This window comes from Mustela lutreola, chromosome 15 (genome assembly GCF_030435805.1).
Source record: "Mustela lutreola isolate mMusLut2 chromosome 15, mMusLut2.pri, whole genome shotgun sequence".
NCBI lineage: Eukaryota > Metazoa > Chordata > Mammalia > Carnivora > Mustelidae > Mustela > Mustela lutreola.
Genome location: NC_081304.1, coordinates 57,885,000 through 57,904,668, shown reverse-complemented (window position 1 = coordinate 57,904,668; position 19,669 = coordinate 57,885,000). Strand labels below are relative to the sequence as shown.

Sequence of the window (19,669 nt, the reverse complement as noted above, 5' to 3'; positions counted from 1 at the left end):
CTTAAAAAAAAATCCTCTGTATTATCCTCCACCTCTCTCTTCCTATTCCTTGGCGACTTTGGAAGACGTGTTGGTGGAGATGGTGCCATGAGAGGGAAGGAGTCTCATCCCTGAAGGACTGGAGCCTGGCCTGGATGGTGATATGAGACGTAAGCATTGGTTGTGCTAACCCACCAACATTGGGCTCACGGGTATACCAGCTAGCCTTTCTGACAGACCCTCGGACACGCAGATAATTTTCTGGAATCTCATCTCACTGGCTTCTGAGCAGAGCCCTGGGAGCTTAGTAGGGCAATACAGTTCTCCCTGCTCTGCTTTGTAGATTCCAAGTCAAGAGCTCTTTGTCTCGTGCCGTATTGTCTCTCGGAACACAGAGGTCAGGCCCAGAAGGACCTCGGAGGCTCTCGTCCCATTTGACAGCTGGACAAATGAGGCTGGCATCTGTGCGAGGGCACAGAGCTGTTGGAAGAGAGCTGTCCCTTTGGCGGATGCTCTTCCTCTAAAGCCCCACTCATATGTCCCCTTATAGTCACCTGCTTACCCGGAAAAGGGAGAACAACATTATGTTTATCTATGTGTATCTGGGCTTTGAATACCAAAAGCCAATGCCCCAGATAAAGGTGCCTGGACAAAGAGTCACAGCTCTAAAGGCAGTTCAAGGTCCAGTCTTCAACTTCAGGCCATTTGAAGCTATAGCAGCACATGGCCATTCCGGCTCTGCGTTGCCCTGTGGTCCCAGACAGAATCAGATTTCTCCCAAACGTCCTTGTAGGATGTTTGCCTTTTCCCTCCTTCCCAATCTTGGCTTCACAGAAGAACCACCCGGAGAGCTTTAAAAAAACACTAACATACAGCCTTTTGTTCTGTGGAAACTAGCTTAAATCAGATCTCTGAGAGTAGGGACTAATAATTTCTTTTTTAATAGTTCCCCAGGACACTCGAACGGATAGTTAGGGTAGGAATTACTGTCTTAGCTCTTAAGCTGAGAGCTCTGGACAATTGAGCTGTTAGTCAAGGAAGGAGTCAGGTGCCAAGATGCTCAGAGTTCACAGAGGCCGATTATCCCTGCATAAAGGATGAAGGTCACAGGGTCAGAATGGCTCCTTCCTGGCTTCATGGTGACAGGAGGAGATTCAAAAAACATAACGGGAGGAAGTTTCATTTTTATTATTGCTGTATTTCACTTGTTTTGCAAGACGTATACATTTCTTCAGAAACGTGACCCTGGGAACTAGGCAGCAGACACCATGGCTATAACTCTCTTGGGGTCCAGCCATGACATGAATAAAATCTTCTAAGATTTTTCTAAGCAGACCTGTCTTTGTTGTCTTGAAGTCACCCCATACCTACTTGTCACGGTTTTTTATGTGTCACCTCGACTGGGCCACAGGACACCCAGATATTTGGTCAAACATTCTTCTGGGTATCTCTGGGAGGGTGTTTTTGAATGAATTTTTTAAATCACTAGACTGAATTGACAGACTGTTCTCCCTAATGTGGGTGGGCCTCATCTAATCAGTAGAAGGCCTGCACAGAACAAAAGGCTGACTTGCCCCGTCTCCAAGTAATAGGGAATTCTTTCTGCTAGACTGCCTTCCAGCTAAGACATTGGATTTTTCCTTGCCTTTGGACTGGAACTATACCATAGGCTCTCCTGGGTCTCTAGCTTGCCAACTGCAGGCCTTGGGGCTTGTCAGCCTTCATAATAATGTGAGCAAATTCCCCAAGACAAATCATTCTGCACATGGTTGTACAGTAAGACACCCTTCCTAACATACCCACAGAGGCCCAAGGCATCGGGATGGAGAAGGCTGGTAGAACAATCAAACTAAGTATTTCCTCTGCTTTCTTTCTTTTTTTTTTTTAAAGATTTTTATTATTTATTTGACAGACAGAGATCACAAGTAGGCAGAGAGGCAGGCAGAGAGAGAGGAGGAAGCAGGCTCCCCGCTGAGCAGAGAGCCCGATGTGGGCCTCAATCCCAGGACCCTGAGATCATGACCTGAGCCCAAGGCAGAGGCTTTAACCCACTGAGCCACCCAGGCGCCCTTTCCTCAGCCTTCTTTAGCCAACGAGTGGAACTGGGGCAGGGGTAGATGTGTCCATCCAGATGCAAGGGTTATAGGGACACTCGGGTCACTTGGTACCCACAAAATTACTACCAAAGAGGTTGTAATTTCCAAGGGATGCTCCCCTCAAACTGGAGTACTGGAAAGTATTGCCCTTTTCTGCTCTCCGGATATCAGCCATCCAAGTCAGCTCCCTTCCCTGGGATGGAAATGGCAAATACCAACAAACACTTTCTGGACCATTCTTTTCTCAAATCACTATAAAATCACTAACCCCAGGGCCCATTTCCTCATGTCAGCTGAGCCATAAAACAACTGAGAGGAACACGGTTGGTTTGTGTTTGTGTTCTGACTCAGACTTGGGTCTCCCGAGCTCTGTAGAGATGGATGTCACTGGGTACATTGGTTCCCTGGTTTTCAGAGGGTGAACTTTTTCTGACCTCGACATATTGACCATCTGGACCTCCCGGACTGCCCTTCCAACCAGGGCCAAGGACTTGTCTGGGAATCCCCTGGTCTCAGCCTCTCAGCTGGTCACTGAAATCTGGGCTCAGCACCCAGACACACCATCAACCAGAGTAATGTTGCTCACAGTTTTCTTCCATCCCATGCCCAATCACCCTTGCCCTCATGTGGAACAAAAGCTCAGATTTGCAGGGATGGCAAAATAACTACAGCTTTGGTGCCTGTGCCACACTGCTCTTTTCTATCCCTTAAAAAAATAATTTTTCAGGTGCCCCTCATCTTGACTCTAGAATGACAGAACCCTCTAGGGCTCTAAGAAGGTGGAGAAGGTTATAAACATTTTTAATTTGGGAACACAGCCCATAGAACTGCAGTTCTGATCATGAAACACCCCCCCCCCCTTCAGAGCTCCCAGGGCAAGCATCAGAATTTTGGGATGTTTCCTTCTGCCCATCTGATGTGGGAGGGGGTCACCTGTCGTATGTCTATGTCTATGCAGTAGTGTGTGTGTGTGTGTGTGTGTGTGTGTTTGTGTGTGTGTGTGTGTGTGTGTGTGTGTGTGTAAAGGACACATGTCTGAGAGATGGTAACAACCCAGTAGCTGCACCTGCCTTGGACATGCCCTCCCCTTCCCTGGATCAGGGTCTTTAGGGGCATCAGAGTCTATGTCTCATGAGGAGTGCTGTGGGATTTCCTGGGTGACCGTTGGTGATACACATCTCAAGGGAAGGGTCATCTCTCCTTGTGTCCCAGGTTGATAAGGCATGAAGAGTCTGGGGTTGGGAATGAGCTAGACCTTGGTTCTGATGGTGGTTCTGCCACTTACCAGCTGTGTGGCTTGCACAAATTACCTAACTTGAGCCTCCATTTCCCCTTCAGTGAAACGAGCAAGATTACATTGATACTGTACCTCACGGATCCTTCTGATGAATGCACAGGACAGCCCTCAGTGAAATCATTCAGGGCATAGCGCTGGACTGAGACTGCTAGGGTCAAACCCTGGTTTGACTATATGGTATCTGTAGGTGGCCTTGGGAGCAGTACCTCTCCCCTCTGGGTCTCACTTTCTCCTTCTGCAAAACGGGGTCGATGATAACATCTATCTCATGGGGTCTTTACGAAGACTCAGTGAGATACTATTTGTCAAGTGTTTTTATCACTACTTGACAGATTATAAGCACTACAGAGGTTTTTGTTAAGTAAATACAAACATGTGGTGATAGATCTTGGCCCTCATTGTCATTATCCCCAGTGTCCAAGCAGCTGGGTCTCATACAGGTGTGTGGCTGTCCACTCCTCAAGATGTTCTCGCATTTGGGCAGCTGAGCTTGGGGTCTGGGTGAAGGTGAAGGTGGTCCTCCCAACCCTGGGGGCCTTCTCACCTGCAAGGGAGGCCTTCCCCACGACGAAACCAGGCTTGTGAGACCCCGCTGCCCCCAGTCATACTGACCTGAGCTCTCCATGGGAGGCTGGGGTGTGAGTAAGAAGGATGTGGTCGTCTCAGGCAGCAGAATGGAAAGTAAAGTGGTTGTTTTTCCGCAGAGAGGTGGTTCTGCAAAATAAGAAGCAGTTAGCTAAGTGGTAGGAAGGTATAGAAAGTGTATTTGGGGGAGCAGAGAGGCTCCTAGGGGACTTAGACTCCTAACATTTTGGAGGAATTCTTCTATGGTGCTGGCTGTGTGCTGGGTACTCTTCTAAACATTTTAAAACAATCGAGTTTTTAATATTCATATTAACTGTATAAGGTAGGTACTATCTTCTACAGATGGGGAAATTGAAGCACGGAGAGGTTAAATAATGATTCAAGGTCAAAGAGATGGCAAGTAAAGGAATGAGCACCGAACTCAGACTATCTGGCTCTCAAATGTCATGACCCCTGGCTGCCCCACTGTGACCCCAGTCAGGGGAACCCCCCCCCCAAAGCCTGCTCCCCAGAGCAATAAACTCCAAAACTGAAAAGCAGAACTCTGACCAAATCCAAGAATAAATGAATAAAGATACACCTGAGAAAGCTAATTCAGAGAGAGAGAGAAAAATAAGAAAATATCAGGAATGGTAAGTGTCATATATACTCAATGGAATAAAATATAATGTACTCTGAGTAACTGTAACCTATTGATAATCATATAAAAATCATATAAATGAGCATTAAAATGTGATAGGCAATTGACAATGATTAGAAAAGATAACACAATGCATGCCACATATGTACATATATGATATGTAATATGTTTATTTGTAGCAAAAAAAAAAAAATGAACCTGTATCTCACACATGGTTTTCCAGGGAAATAAAAATGACACAAAAGGCTCCATTGAATTAGGAAAACTGCTTTTGTTAGTGATCAATGAAGAAACAAAGAGAGCCATCAAAGAATTAGCTCTTAAAAAGTAATATATGTCAGGGCACCTAGGAGGCTCAGTTGGTTAAGTGTCCCACTCCTGGTTTCAGCTCAGGTCATGATCTCAGGGTATGACATGGAGTCCTGCATCAGGCTCTGTGCTTGGTGTGGAGCCTGCTTGAGATTCTCTCTCTCCTTCTGCCTCTTCCCCACTGGTACACATGGTCTAAAATAAATAAATAAATCTCTTAAAAAAAAAAACAGTTAATATATGTCTCAGATGGTTCCTCTGATAAGTTCTCTCAAACCAGCAATGAAAAATGTTAAGCTATTTCAACTATTCAAAGCATAAAGAAGGAGAGATTCTCTGAAAAAGCCAACTTAGCCTTGATAGCAAAATCTAATAAAGATAGTTTAAAAATATAGATGAATCACTCCCCACCCACGACGACAGCTGTTTAAAAAAGAAAGCGACAGCAAGGGTTGGCAAGGATATGGAAACATTAGACCTGGTGTGTTGCTAGTTGGAATTCAAGATGGTGCAGCTGTGGTGGAAAAAGAGTATAGTGATTCCTCATAAAGTTAAACACAGATTTACCACAGGACCCAGAAATTCCACTCCTAGGTAAATACCCAAAAGAAGTGAAAATAGGGACTCTAGCAGATACTTGCATATCAGCATTCATGGCAGCATTACTCAAAATAGCCCCAAACTGGAAATACTACAAACATCCATCAACAAGTGAATGGGTAAACAAAATGTGGTATATCCATATGATGGAAAATTATTCAACCTTAAAAGTGGAATGAACTTTGGACACATGCTACATCATAGATGAGCCTTGAAATCATCATGCAAGTGAAATATATCAGGCCAAAAGGACAAATATTTGACTCTATTTACATGAGGCACTAACAATAGGCAGATTCACAGAGAGAGAAAAGTGTAACAGAGGTTACCAGGGCTTGTGGGGAAGGAGGAGAGGAGAATTACTATTCAGTGGGTACAGAGATGATGAAAAATTTCTGTAAATGGACTGTGGTGATTGTACAATGTTGTGAATGCACTTAATGACACCAAATCCATATACTTTAAAATGGCTAAAATGGAAAATTTTATGATATGTATATTTTACCACAATAAAAATTAATGTTAAAAGTATAAAATATCACTGATCAAATTGAATGAATTAAAATTATAATGTATTCTGAATAATTCTAGATGATTGACAATCATAGGAAGGAATGTTAAAATGTGATATACCATTGGCAATTATTAGAAAAGATAAAACAACTGTTGCCGAAGATACAGGAAAATTTTCTCTGTACTCAGTTGGTGAGAGCAGAAATTGGTATAGCTTTCCTGGAGGGTAGTTGGGCAATAAACATCAAAATTCAAAATGTGTATACTTTTTGTCCAAGCAACTCCATTCTTAGGAATTTATCCTAAGGAAATAATTGGATAAGTGCATAAGGAAAGTATACAACAATATCCGTCAAAACATTGTTTATAAAGGGAGAAAAACAGAAGAAACTTTAAGGCCCAATGGCAGAGGGTCAATTAAGCAAATTAAAGTTACTCATGCAATGGAATACTAAGCAGACATAAAAATGATGACATATATTTACATTTACTGAATTAAAAAGATTTTCAGAAGTATTCATCTCAAACACTAGGTAACAAAGCAGTTAACACATTTCTAACACATTAATTTTTAAAAATGTATTTCTAAATTTCCTCAGATGTATTGTAAAAAGTCAGTAAAAACTAAACATCAGGGCTCCTGGGTGGCTCAGTTGTTTAAACAACTGCCTTCAGCTCAGGTCATGATTCTGGAGCCCTGGGATCGAGTCCCGCAATGGGCTCCCAGCTCTACAGGGAGTCTGCTTCTCCCTCGACCTTCTACCTTCTCATGTTCTCTCTCTCAAATAAACAAAATCTTAAAAAACAAAACAAAACAATAAACAGCTAAACATCAAGATGTGACACTGAAGGTCCTGGCTCTAGTTAACATGGAGTAAGTACACTCTGTTGTAACTCTTCCACTCAAAATAAACCTAAAAATTCTGGATGGTATGCATGGAATGGCTATCTGAGGATTCTGAGAAGTAAATGGTATCAGGCAGAATGGGGAAGAAAACCAGTTCATGAACAATCTGGCAATGAGTTTTCTTCACTTCCCCCCTCCCCATTATCCACTGGTCTGGACCACAAAGATAGCCTGAAATTCACAAGTCCACAGAAAGAGCTAGAATAAAAGCCTCTCTTTCTGGTCTTAGCATAAAAAAAAAAAAAAAAAAGGTCCCAAAAGGATTGAAGAGATGGGGGAATTTACTTTTTATTTTGCAATTCCTCCTTCCATATCCCCCAGGCAATCTTTTAATAGCAACAGCAGCAACAGTGGTTGGCCATGGTGGCCAAACAGGTGCCTAAAATTCTGAAAAAGGGAAATTCTTCCCTCTGACTAGAGGAACTATAGTTCCAAGGGCATGGGAAAAATCCTTAATGCTTTCTTCCCTCTATCAGAGGAATAAAATTAAGAAATAACAAACTGAAGATGAGTAATAAAGTGGTAGACCTGAATAAAAATATATCAATTGTTATATTAAATGTAAACAGTCTAAACACACTAATTAAAAGACATAGATAGTCAGCATTTAAAAAAAAACAGAACCAACTCTATGCTGATGACAATAAATTTACTTCAAATATAATGTCATAGGTAAGCAAAAGAACAAAAATATATATATACTACTTGAATATTAATCAAAAGAATGCTGAAGTAGGTGTATTAGTATGAGACAAAGTAGATTTCAGAGCAAGGAAAATTGTCAGAATAAGCTTCTTATTACATTTCATAATGATAAAAATGTCAATTCATGAAGAAGTTATAACAATTCTAAACATTTCTGCACTTAAAAACAGAGCTTCAAAATACACAAAGGAAAAACTAATGAAACTAAATTACAAGTAGGCAAATCCACAATTATAGCTGGAAATTTTAACAGTACTCTCTCAGTGACTGATAGAACCAGCAGATAGAAAATCAAGAAGGACATGGAAAAACTGAATACTATCAACTAACTGAATATATGGAAAAAATGAATACTATCAACCAACTGAATTTAACTGGCATTCATAGAACACTACGTACAACAATAGCAGAATATGAATTCTTTTCAAGTGTACAAGAAACATTCACCAAGATAGACAATACTCTTGGTTATAAAACAAACCTCAATAAATTTAAAATAATTGAATTATACAAAGTAGGTTTGCTGATCATAATGAAATTAAACTTGAAATTAGTAACATAAAAATAATTAGGATATCTCCAAATACCGGAATATTAAACAACACATTTCTAAGTAATCCATATGCCCCCAAAATAAAATAAGTGGGTTAACACTTCCCAACTCATTTTAGGAGTCTAGCATTCTCCTGATATCTAAACCAGACAAAAATAGTACAAGAAAAGAAAATAGACCCATATCCTTTATAAACATAAATGAAAAAAATTCTGAGCAAAATATTAGCAAATGAAGACAAGGAATATATAAAAAGAATAATGCATAACAACTTGGTGAGGTTTATTGCAGGGATGCAAGACTGGTTCAATATATGAACGTCAATCAGAGTAATCTGTTATATTAAAGACTAAAAAAGAAAAACCATATGTTCTTATTAGTTGAGGCAGTAAAAACATTTGACAAATTTTTAATTTTATGATAAATACATTAGAATACATTAGGACTAAAAGGGAACTTCATTAATCTGATATAGGGCTTAGACCAAAAAAACCTCTCAACTAACATACATAAAAATTTTTAAAAAACTGAATAGTTCCCCTCAAAGATTAGGAAAAGGCAAGGACATTCACTCTCACCACTTCTACTCAACAAATCAACATATTATTGGAAGCCAGTGTAACAAGACAAAAAAAAAAAAAAAAAAAAAGTAGAAAAAGAAAAGAGGTGTACATATTGGAAAGGAAGAAATAAAACTATTTGCAAATAAAACAGCCCTATTCACACATAATAGGTGTACATATATAATCCCTAAGAATCTACCAAAAAAATCTCCTAGAACTAATAATGAGTCTGCGAGGATCACAGGATATAATGTCAGCATACAACATCAGGCATATTTCTATATGCTAAGAAAGGAACAACTGAAAACCAAAATTTAAAATGCAATGCCATTTAAAGTAGCTCCAAAAGGAAAAGAGAGAAATACTTAAAAAGAGAAATAGAGCTAACAAAACACTTGTAGGATCTGTATGACGAATACCACAAAATGCTGATGAAATAAATCAAAGAACACCGAAATAAATGAAGACACACCCTGTTTATGACCTGGAAGACCCAATATGGTTGAGATGTCCCTTCTTTCCAACTGATTTATAGATTTAATGTAATTCCAATAAAAATATCAGCAGATTTCTGTTGCAGATAGAAGATAAGCAGATTCTAAAATTTCTAAGAACTGAAGTAGCCAAAAAAAATTTTTTTTAAATTTGAGGACTCATCTCCCTATTTTAAAAACAACCATAAAATTATTAGTGAAGGACTACACACAAATCCAAGGAATAGAATAGAGGGTCCAGAAATAGACACACATTGAAAAAACCAATTGATTTTTTAAAAGATTTTATTTATTTATTTGACAGAGATCACAGAGAGGCAGGCAGAGAGAGAGGGGGAAGCAAGCTCACTGCTAAGCAGAGAGCCCAATGTGGGGCTTGATCCCAAGACCCCAAGACCATGTCCTGAGTCAAAGGTAAGGCTTAACCCACTGAACCACGTGGGCGCCCCCAACCAATCGATTTTTTACAAAGTTGTAAAGACAATCAAAGGGGAAGGATAAGTCTTTTCAACAAATTGTCTGGAAAAATCAATCAATCATCAATACACACACACACACACACACACACACACACACACACAAAGCACCTCAACTTAAATTCCATATCTCAAATCAAAACGAACTTAAAATGCATCACAGTCTGAATGTAAAAGGTAAAACTATAAAGGTTTAGAAGAAAACACAGGGAAAAGTCTTCATGACCTTGGGTTAGAGAGAATTCTTAGATATGATACTAAAAGCATGATCCATAAAGGGAAAAACTGATGAACTGGACTTTACCAAAATTAAAAACTTTGGCTTTGCAAAAGTAGCTTTAAGAAATGAAAAGACAGGGGAGCCTGGGTGGCTCAGTGGGTTAAGCCTCGGCCTTCGGCTCAGGTCAATCCAGGGATTGAGCCCCGCGTTGGGCTCTCTGCTTGGCGGGGAGCCTGCTTCCCTCTCTCAGTGCCTGCCTCTCTGCCTACTTGTGATCTCTGTCAAATAAATAAATAAAATCTTGAAGAAGAAGAAGAAGGAGGAGGAGGAGGAGGAGGAGGAGGAGGAGGAGGAGAAAATGAAAAGACAAAGTACAGACTTGGAGAAAATATTTTCAAATCACAAATGTGACAAAGAACTTGTATCCAGGACATAGAAAGAATTCACAAAACTCCATGATAACAAAACAAATAATAACCCCAAGCAGGAAAAATAATTGTTTAAACAGTTCGTAATATATATATCCTAATTGGGGTGATGGAAACATCAGTCTACACATGTGTTAAAACTCATAGAAGGAGTCGCACCTGGGTGGCTCAGTGGGTTAAAACCTCTGCCCTCAGCTCAGATCATGACGTCAGGGTCCTGGGATCGAGCCCCACATCTGGTTCTCTGCTCAACAGGGAGCCTGCTTCCCTTCCTCTCTGTCTGCCTGCCTCTGCCTACCTGTGGTCTCTGCCTGTCAAATGAATAAATAAAATCTTAAAAAAAAAAACCTCATAGAAGGGTATAGTAAAAACAGTCCATTTCACTGTATATAAATCTTAAGTACATTATTTTTTTTAGAAAGAGAGGAGCCCACACCCTAATTTGTAACTGGCACCATGTGGTTATACGCTTAAATACTTATCACCAAACTCTAGAATTTACTAAACAAAGAAACAAAAAGCACTCCTCACTTGATGGGTGTTTTCACAGGTTTGTAAAACCAGATCCCTGTCATTTACACACGTGACACTAACTGCCTCTGGGAACGCACTTGAGGGAAGGGGCCGGGAAGGCCTCTGATCTTTCAATAGACACCTTTTCGGACCATTTTAATTTTTAAAACTTGTGCATGTTTTATGTATTTTAAAAGCAAACAAGTCTCTATATGGATGGCTGATTTACAGAAAATAGAGTACGTGGACACCTACGACCAGGATGGAAAATACAGATTCTGAGAACCTCTACAGGACACATATCCAGTTCTTTTTTAACAAATTAATTGCGAGGAAGATGCGGTGGTGGTGAGAACACATGTGAAAATTAATGGTGCTGGGGGGTGGGTGGCTAGGAATTCACAGAAATTGAGATTTTTTTTAAAAAAAGACTTTATTTATTTATTCAACACAGAGGGCTATCACAAGTAGGCAGAGAGAGGGGGAAGCAGGTCCCCACTGAGCAGAGAGCCCGATGTGGGGCTCGATCCCAAGACCCTGAGATCATGACCCAAGCCAAAAGCAGAGGCTTAACCCACTGAGCCACCCAGGTGCCCCGGAATTGAGATTTTTATCAACCAAGACGATGCGTGACTTTATTTTTTATTGTGGAACAGAGTGTGCCCAATAGCGTCGGGGAACCTACGAATAAAATGGACACCTATGAGCCTACCATCCAGCAAAGGAAGACTCCTGTCATGTTGCTCTGCGTATGTTAACTTAAAAGCAGGTTAACTTAAAATAAATGACAAAACTATTAAAATAATTGCCCTTCCCTCTCTTCCTGGGCACCTGTGGGGCTCATCTCTGGCCTCTTTCAGCTGCAGCCCCTCCATACCCTGGGTGACATGGGTGTCCCAAAGTGCCAGGTAGAATGTCAAAGTGTTTCATGACAAAATTTTGAAAAAGAGCTTGGTGTGGAGATGAGGGACCCAAAACTCCACCAAAGAAGGAACGTGTTGAGCATTCATTGCTGCTCATTCTTTCTGAAAAGCCTTCGTGGCGTGTTTTTGTGGTTGAGAGTAGACATCGAAACTGAAGGAATTGTGAACACGCAAACCTGAAAATCCAACTGTGGATGAGAGCATGTGGCTGACCCCAGGATGTCCCCAGTCTGGGGGGAGGAGCTGGAAAAGGCAACGTGGGGTGGTCTGAGCCACCGCACGGTGGGGACAGGGCAGACCCTGACTCCAGACCCAGTGATGCAGAGAGGCCAAGAGAAGCTTCCCAAGTGGGACCCAGGATGTGGGATTTCCAGGTCCCCCTCTATTAGCTGTGATTAAGAATGAAAAGATAATCTCTGCCCAACGCACGGGGACCAAGCTATCATCACTTCTTGCTCAGATCATGGTCATCCCCCAATAAGTCCCTCTGCATCCACTCTTTCTCTACACCCCAGTCCTTGATTAAAGCTCTCTAATGGCTTCTCTTGGATCTTAGAATAACACCCCACTCCTCACCTTGCCTAAATCTTGCCTCATTTGGACCCAGTGGACCTCTCCAGGTTCATCTCTCCCCCCTCTCCTTCTGGCTCACGAGGCTCTCATCTCTTGGCTCACTGTGTTACTCACACTTCCCAGACCTGCCTCAGGACCTTCACACGGCTCTGCCTGGAACACCTTTCTCCACAGTAAGCTCCTTCTCAATACTAAGGTCTCATTTAAAATTTTGCCTCCTCAGAGAGGCCTTTCCTGGTCAATCTACCTAAAATAAACCCACCACCCACCCTAGGTGATCCTCTAGCACACACTTTTATTTTATTCATAGCATTTATCAGTTTCAGAAGTTCTCCTGTGTCATGATTAATTTTCTTGGCTATTCATTAGAACACGAGCTGCACCAACACTGGGCCCTCCTGAGTCTATTCACCACAGCATGTCCACTCCTTGGGCAGTGCTGGTACCCAGTAGATGATGAATTAACATTCTGTAGAAGAAAGGTGAAGCATCTTGCCCAAAATCACATGGCTAATGAATGATGAAACCAGGGCTAGACCTCCATCTCAGCTGAGGGGATGAGGTCATGGCCACCTCCCTTGCCCTCTGCACCCCTTCTTCTCCCACCTCCAAATCTCACAGGGCACCCTCTGTACTAGTGAAAAAGAAAGAAATGAACACTCAGGTAAGCTTCTGTCCAGGTGGAATCCACGGATAAGGAATATTGAGCATCTCGAAGGAAAAGAAATCAGAGAGAGATAGATTAAAGATGTGTGCGTGTCTCAGGACTCATGGTGCAAAGTTGGGGCTATTCTGGGCTGGTTTTTAACAGAAAGTAAAAATTTTAAGAGGCGTAAACAACCAGTGTCGGAAAGCCTCCTTAGCCGTTTTTCTCTTCATTCATTTGCTTGCTCGTTCATTCAGCAAACGCTTCTTCGGTGCTTATGAATATTTGCACAGGTGCTGGAGATGCTTTGTGGCCCTCCTGCTCCTCCACAGACCTCTGTGATCTATTTCCTGTCCTTTGGGGCTGTTGACCATAAGACGGTGGGGGAGCCCTCAGGGGACAAGGTTACACCCAGACAGGAAATAGAAAGAAGCAGAACGCGGTCATTCTCAGAATGCATCAACATTACCTCTCTTCACTTCATGATGGCATGCATTTCTTAGGAAATGAAGCTGCCCATTTTGGCACCGAAACAGGTCTCTGATGGTCTTCTTGATGAATCTCATGGGGGCTCATGGCACATCATTGTTGCATGCCAACAACTTCAGGGGCTGTCTGCAGGTGATGGCAGCCTCCATCCTGCCCTGAATGGCTCGTACTTTCTGACTCCTTGGGTATGAGTCCCGTCTCAGCAGTGGGGGTGCACCTTGCACTTAGTGGGTGAATGGGGGCTACCGTTGGGTGGACCGTTTTGTTGGCCTTTTGGTAATCCAGCCTGCTGGGGAGGGTGAGGTTTTGTAATTCATCCATGTGAAGAGGCACTCGCTGTAATGTGTCGGCTCAGAGGGGACTGTTCTAATTCCAACAAGGGCTCCCCACTGTTGGCAGCAACCGTGTCTCAGCCATCTCTGCTCTTCCAGAAGGCTGGGAAACCAGATAAGCACATGGGATTGTCTTATAGGTAAAATACAGAAACAAAGCCTGAGAAAACAGATCCAGGAAAAGAGCAGGAAGTTCCACAGACAGGGAACCTCCAGTTGGGCGGCTCAGAGGCCCCAGGGCTCTCTTCCTAGTTCCTGGGAGTGTTCAAAATGACTGATGTTACTAAGCAAACCAGAGGATCTATGGAACACGGTCCAGTCCAGACAGCAGAAATTGGGCAAGGGTGTGGGTGTTCAGACATGAATGAGGGAGACACGGTCCTTGCCCTTTGAACTGGGGCCCTGACTTTTAAAGGATTTTCTAAGGACAGCATTGTGGCCCTAGCGGCCACACGCCTACCCCACGATCAGCACACTGACACTCTCAGGGACCTGTGTCCACAAGTTCCAGACAACGAACCCATTTCCCAGATTCACCCCAGGGCCCCAGTGACACGCTCTGCCTAGTATAGATCAATAAAACTCACTTTTTGATGAACCACCATGCCAATGGCAAATTGAGAAGATTCAAACCACTCTAGAGTGAAAAGCCAGTATCCTTAACCCTTGTCTGGGCCATTGGCTCCCCTACCCAGAAGAAGCCAGAGATTCAGAAGATCTGAATCTGTGGCCAACTCTTAAGAAGTCATATTTTATATAAAAATCCAGACTCCCAACTTTTACATAAAAGGAATTAACAGGGAGATCTGGCAAGATGGGGTCCACTTCCCTGCATGGCAACAGGCCACAGGTGTGCCCACCCTGTGAGCAGAGGCAGAGACACCCGTGTTCCCTGGTGCTCAGGAGCTTGGTTGGGGCATCATTCATGCCACTGCGGGCCCCTGTAGGCAGATGGTGAGCCATCTGTAAGCGACACTGCGTCTCCACTCCTAATGTTCCACGAGCAGCTAATAATGGCTTTTCAGGGGTGCCTGGGTGGCTCAGTCCGTTAAGCGTTCGACTCTTGGTTTCTGCTGGGTCATGATCTGATCTCATGGGCTGTGGGACTGAGCCCCGTGTTCAGCTCTGCGATCAGCAGGGAGGCTGCTTAAGATGCTCTTTTCTCTCTCTCTGCCCCTCCCCTGTCTTTGTGCTCCCTCTCCAATAAATAAATCAATCTTCAAAAAAAAAAAAAAAAAGATAGTATTTGTGAGCTGGGCACTGGGGTTGCCAATGGTGCCCATGTGAGTCAGTCAACAAACACCCACGGAGTGCCTCTCCACTTCCCTGGGCACCATGCAAGGAGTCCCATTTGTGAATGGACTGGTTGCCTCTGCTAGAATGTTCCCTGAGGGCAGGACTCTGTTTATGCACTGCTGGGTCCCCATTACCTGACGCTGCTTATACCAGTAGAAGGCCCCCGATAAATATCTTTGAATGAACGAGTATTAGGTGCTCACAGGAAGACAGGATAAGGTCACCCTCCCTGACCGTTCTCAGGCCAGGGAGCAGAAAGAAGTCTGTGGGGGTACTACTGGTTGGACAAATGGCACATGAATCGAAGACTGTGTTGGTGCTCAGAATGCTGGTGAAGGAGATGCCCATGTCGGGGAAGGGGACCCAGGCGTGGCGGTGAGAAGGACATCGTCCTCTGCCACCTGTGCATGGGGGTCCAGCTCAGGTCCCACCTTGGACAACACAGGTTGTAATGTCCCATTGTGGCTTTTGTGCCACTACTGGAGCAAAGGGCACATCAGAGATCAGCTCATGTGCCTCCCCCACTGCCCCAAGTCACCGCAAGAACGTAACAGCACAGGAAAGGAATACACCAGCCTCTGCTACCAGTCGGGGAGATTCCTAGCAGCTGGTGTCGGCAGCAGGGAAAGCAGTCTGGGGTGGGTCCCCACCACGCAGGAGAAGCACCCCCGTCCTTGCAGGCTGCCTCTCACCCTGCTCCGCCCCCTGGTGCTCCTTCAGTGTTGCCTTTACTGAGCCTTGCTGTGTGCCTGATCCTATCCCGCAGGCACAGGTAAGAAAATCAGGTCTTCCACAGGGGACCCAGGAAACGGATGGATTCACTCACTCATTACTTCGTTCAGCCCCTTCTAGACAGTGAGACACCGTTCCAGGTCCTGGGGATAGGGCAATCATTTAAAAGAGACAAAAACAGCTGCTCTCATAGAGACTGGACTTTACTGGGTGTGTGACAAGCATGCAGGGTATGGACGATAGATTCGATAATTAAGTCGATAGATTCGATACTAGCTGATGGTCAGTGCTGTAAGGACAAGGCTCGGGAGTGGAATGTGGGGCTCCAGGGCTGGGGGTGAGGTTTCTAGAAGGTTGCTCAGGGAGATCTCATGGAGGAGGTGAGCTCTGGGTGGAAAACTGCGAGAGGCATGGGAATGAGTAGAGCCGAATTGGCCTGAGATGCTCGACTGTATTCTCATGTGCTTGTCGCCCCATGAGTCATCAAGTCCTCCATCTTGGACTCTCCAGTCTTATGTTTTCCGCTGGGAAAACTGTGGCCGGCTAACTGAATAGTTGTGGGGGGGAGATTTGAGGCGCTTCACAATTCTTTTTTTTTTTTTTAATTTTTTTTATTTATTTATTTGACAAAGAGAAAGATCACAAGTAGGCAGAGAGGCAGGCAGAGAGAGAGGAAGGGAAGCAGTCTCCCTGCTGAGCAGAGAGCCTGATGTGGGGCTCGATCCCAGGACCCTGGGATCATGACCTGAGCCGAAGGCAGAGGCTTAATCCACTGAGCCACCCAGGTGCCCCAACACAATTCTTTACGTAGGGACAAGATCAGAGACAAAGGATGAATGACTGGGCTGGGATTCAGAAGGTATCATTCCTTAAATACAGAATATTCGCAATGAACAGTCCTCAGAGCAGGTGCAAAGCCTTGGAGTGCAACACACCCTGGGACCCACCACAGAACCACCGAGGTGGCTGGAGGGGATGGAGCAGGAAGAAGCCAACGGGAGCCGGTTCCCGGCTGCTGTTCCCAGCCCACTGCTGGTGCAGGACAAGGTGGGGAAGACTTCTAGCTACAGGAAGGGCTCAAGGAAGCGGGCTCGGGGATCTCAGAGGAGGATCTGGGGAGGCCTGGCTCAGGGCCCGTGTTCCAGCAATGAAGACCCCAGCTTCTGACGATCCCCCGCCCACCCCCAGTACCCCAACCTTCCCCCATCGCTGGCCCCTGGGCCAGGTTGTTGTTTACATGCAACCTCCCACGTACCCTCCCTGCGGCCAACCCCCCAGGTCTACAACCAGGGAAGGAAAACAGGGCGTTTCCCAAGATGGCAGCTCTGCCGCCCACCTGTCCTCGCTCTGGCACAGGGAGAAGTGACCTCCCCACCACTGACCCACTTCCTTCTCCTCCCACCAGGGCAGTCTCAACCCTGAGTTTGGGGGACAGATGCTATTTCCAGCATTCTGACCTTTGTGCTCCATGGAGAGTCATTCTTGCCGACAGCACACCCCGGTTCTTTGGTTCGGAGCGTGTGATTAGTGGACCCACAGCAGAAATGCAGAGCTCAGCCCGTGAAGCCCACTTGGGCTTTCTAGATTCCCGAGGCGCCAGGAACATGGGGGCCCTGCTCCCAGCTGTCCCCTGGGGATGGGGCAGGCCTGTTTCCCCTGCCGTGTCTGCCTCTGGCCGGGGAGGAAACACCTGGATGTGAGGGAGAGCCAGTCTGAGCGGTGGGGGGTAAGGGAAGGAGAGCATTGTTCTGCGGGGGCAGGGGGGGATGGAGAGGGCCGGGAGCCTGGGAGGAATCTCCCGGGGACCAGATTCACAGCCACCACAGCCAGCCCAGGCAGGGCCCGGGGAGGCGCTGTGGGGCCAAGTGGCGGGGCTGCCTGGGTTCCAACGCTCTCTGTTGCTGTGAGTGACATCTTGGGCTACTGCTTAGAACCTCTGTGCCTCAGTTTCCCGATCTTTAAAGGAAAGCTAATAATAGCACCAACCTCATAGGAGTATTGCCAGGACTAAATGAAAGGATGCTCACCAACGTCTCAGAGGAAAGGCGCAGAGCATCTACCGTCTGCAAGCCCTCTAGGAGCTTCAGCATCCACAGCCAGAGTCGCAAGCCACACATTCCCACAATCCCATCGCCGCATTCCCACAATCCCCCCGCCGCATTCCCACAATCCCCCAGCCGCATTCCCACAATCCCCCCGCCGCATTCCCACAATCCCCCCGCCGCATTCCCACAACCCCCCCGCCGCATTCCCATAATCCCCTCCGCCGCATTCCCACAATCCCCCCCCGCCGCATTCCCACAATCCCCCCCCCCGCCGCATTCCCACAACCCCCCCCGCCGCATTCCCACAACCCCCCCCGCCGCATTCCCACAACCCCCCCCGCCGCATTCCCACAATCCCCCCGCCGCATTCCCACAACCCCCCCGCCGCATTCCCACAACCCCCCCGCCGCATTCCCATAATCCCCCCGCCGCATTCCCACAATCCCCCCCGCCGCATTCCCACAACCCCCCCCCCGCCGCATTCCCACAATCCCCCCCGCCGCATTCCCACAATCCCCCCCCCCGCCGCATTCCCACAATCCCCCCGCCGCATTCCCACAATCCCCCCGCCGCACGCCCTCCCCTGCTCTGTGAGTTCGCACACCTGCCGTCTTACCTATGCACACTCCCTGCCCCTCCAGGCTCACGTGTCGCCTCCCCACGCAGAGCCCCCACCCCCACCCCGAGGTCGCCTGCACGAACCCGCCTCACCTCACCGAGGCCCCCCACGCCCTTTACTTTCTGGGGGTCATTCTTGCCACACTCGGCACCACAGCGGCTGGAGCACAGAGACTAGCCTCGCGCGGCCCGGGGAGAAGATGCTCGATCGTGAGCGCGGAGAGAAGTGGCCGGGCCAGCGTGATGGTCACCTGCGTCCCCGGGGGCAGGACAGACAGAGGATGTCCCAGAAGGGGTGCGGGCGGGACCAGAGGCTGACCCTGACCCGGCGCCTGGCTCGCTTGCTCTGCAGCCCTAGCCACCTTGCCTCACATCTCCGAGCTACGAATCAGGCATCAAACGCGCACCCGGCCCACCTGCCGTTGCTCAGGAGAAGCCTCGGCCGGTGGGTACGCGCGGCAGGGCCCCGCGTGTGTCAAATGTTACACTATTATGGGCACTTAGAGCATTCGGGGAGGAAAGAAAGAGGTCCTCTCATGGGTCCCGGGTCCCTGCTTCTTGTGAAAAGGATTAGATGATTGTCACTTGGCCCAGTGCCGCTAGCGGCCTCCATATCTCGGAAACCCTTCTCCGGAAAGCTTGCTATGGAAGAGCCAGGGGCGTCTTAGCCCCTCGGGCTCCCGGCCGACATCCCTCCTCTCAGCCCCTCCATCCGCTCTTCTCCCATCTGCGTCTCCCCAGCTTCCTCCCAGGACACCTTACACCCCAGCCAGCACCTACCTTGTTTCGGGAGGAACTCGGTTCCACTAAGTCTCCGCTGACGGGCTCCCCACGGTCCGGCTCAGGGAGGCTGCCCTCACCGGAGACCCCGATGACTTTAGTCTCCACGGCAGCCTCCGCTCTGCAGAGAAAGGCCCCGTGTCGCCCAGGCCCTGTTATGTCCCCTCCTCTTCCTTCCCCTTCCCCGTGGCCTTCAGAGCTCCTCCCAGAACACATCCTGCACTGAAGCTGATTTCTGCAGAAGCTCTGTGGTCACCCCGGAGCCCTGGGGGTTCTTTCTTTGGAAGGGGGCACCTCCACAGAGTACCCCCACATCCCCCGCCCTGTGCTGACCAGGCTGTGATGCCCGGAGGAGCC

At 46.4% G+C, this 19,669-nt stretch overlaps 1 protein-coding gene across 3 annotated transcripts in view; it reads right to left on the bottom strand.

Moving 5' to 3' along the window:
- Positions 1-19,480, bottom strand: part of PIK3R6 (phosphoinositide-3-kinase regulatory subunit 6) — a 49,581-nt gene extending 30,101 nt beyond the window's left edge. For 2 of the 3 annotated variants that reach the window (XR_009347994.1, XM_059148844.1), the window contains exons 1-2: positions 19,313-19,480; positions 3,985-4,086 (exon numbers count right to left, since the gene is read on the bottom strand). Coding sequence is in view for 1 of the 3 variants with exons in the window: in XM_059148844.1 (XP_059004827.1) it covers positions 3,985-3,997 (13 nt within the window). In the remaining 2 variants the exon portion in view is untranslated. Of the gene's footprint in view, positions 1-3,984; positions 4,087-19,312 lie in introns of those variants that run through there. The other variant, XM_059148845.1, reaches the window with a different exon arrangement.
- Positions 19,481-19,669: the final 189 nt, after the last annotated feature.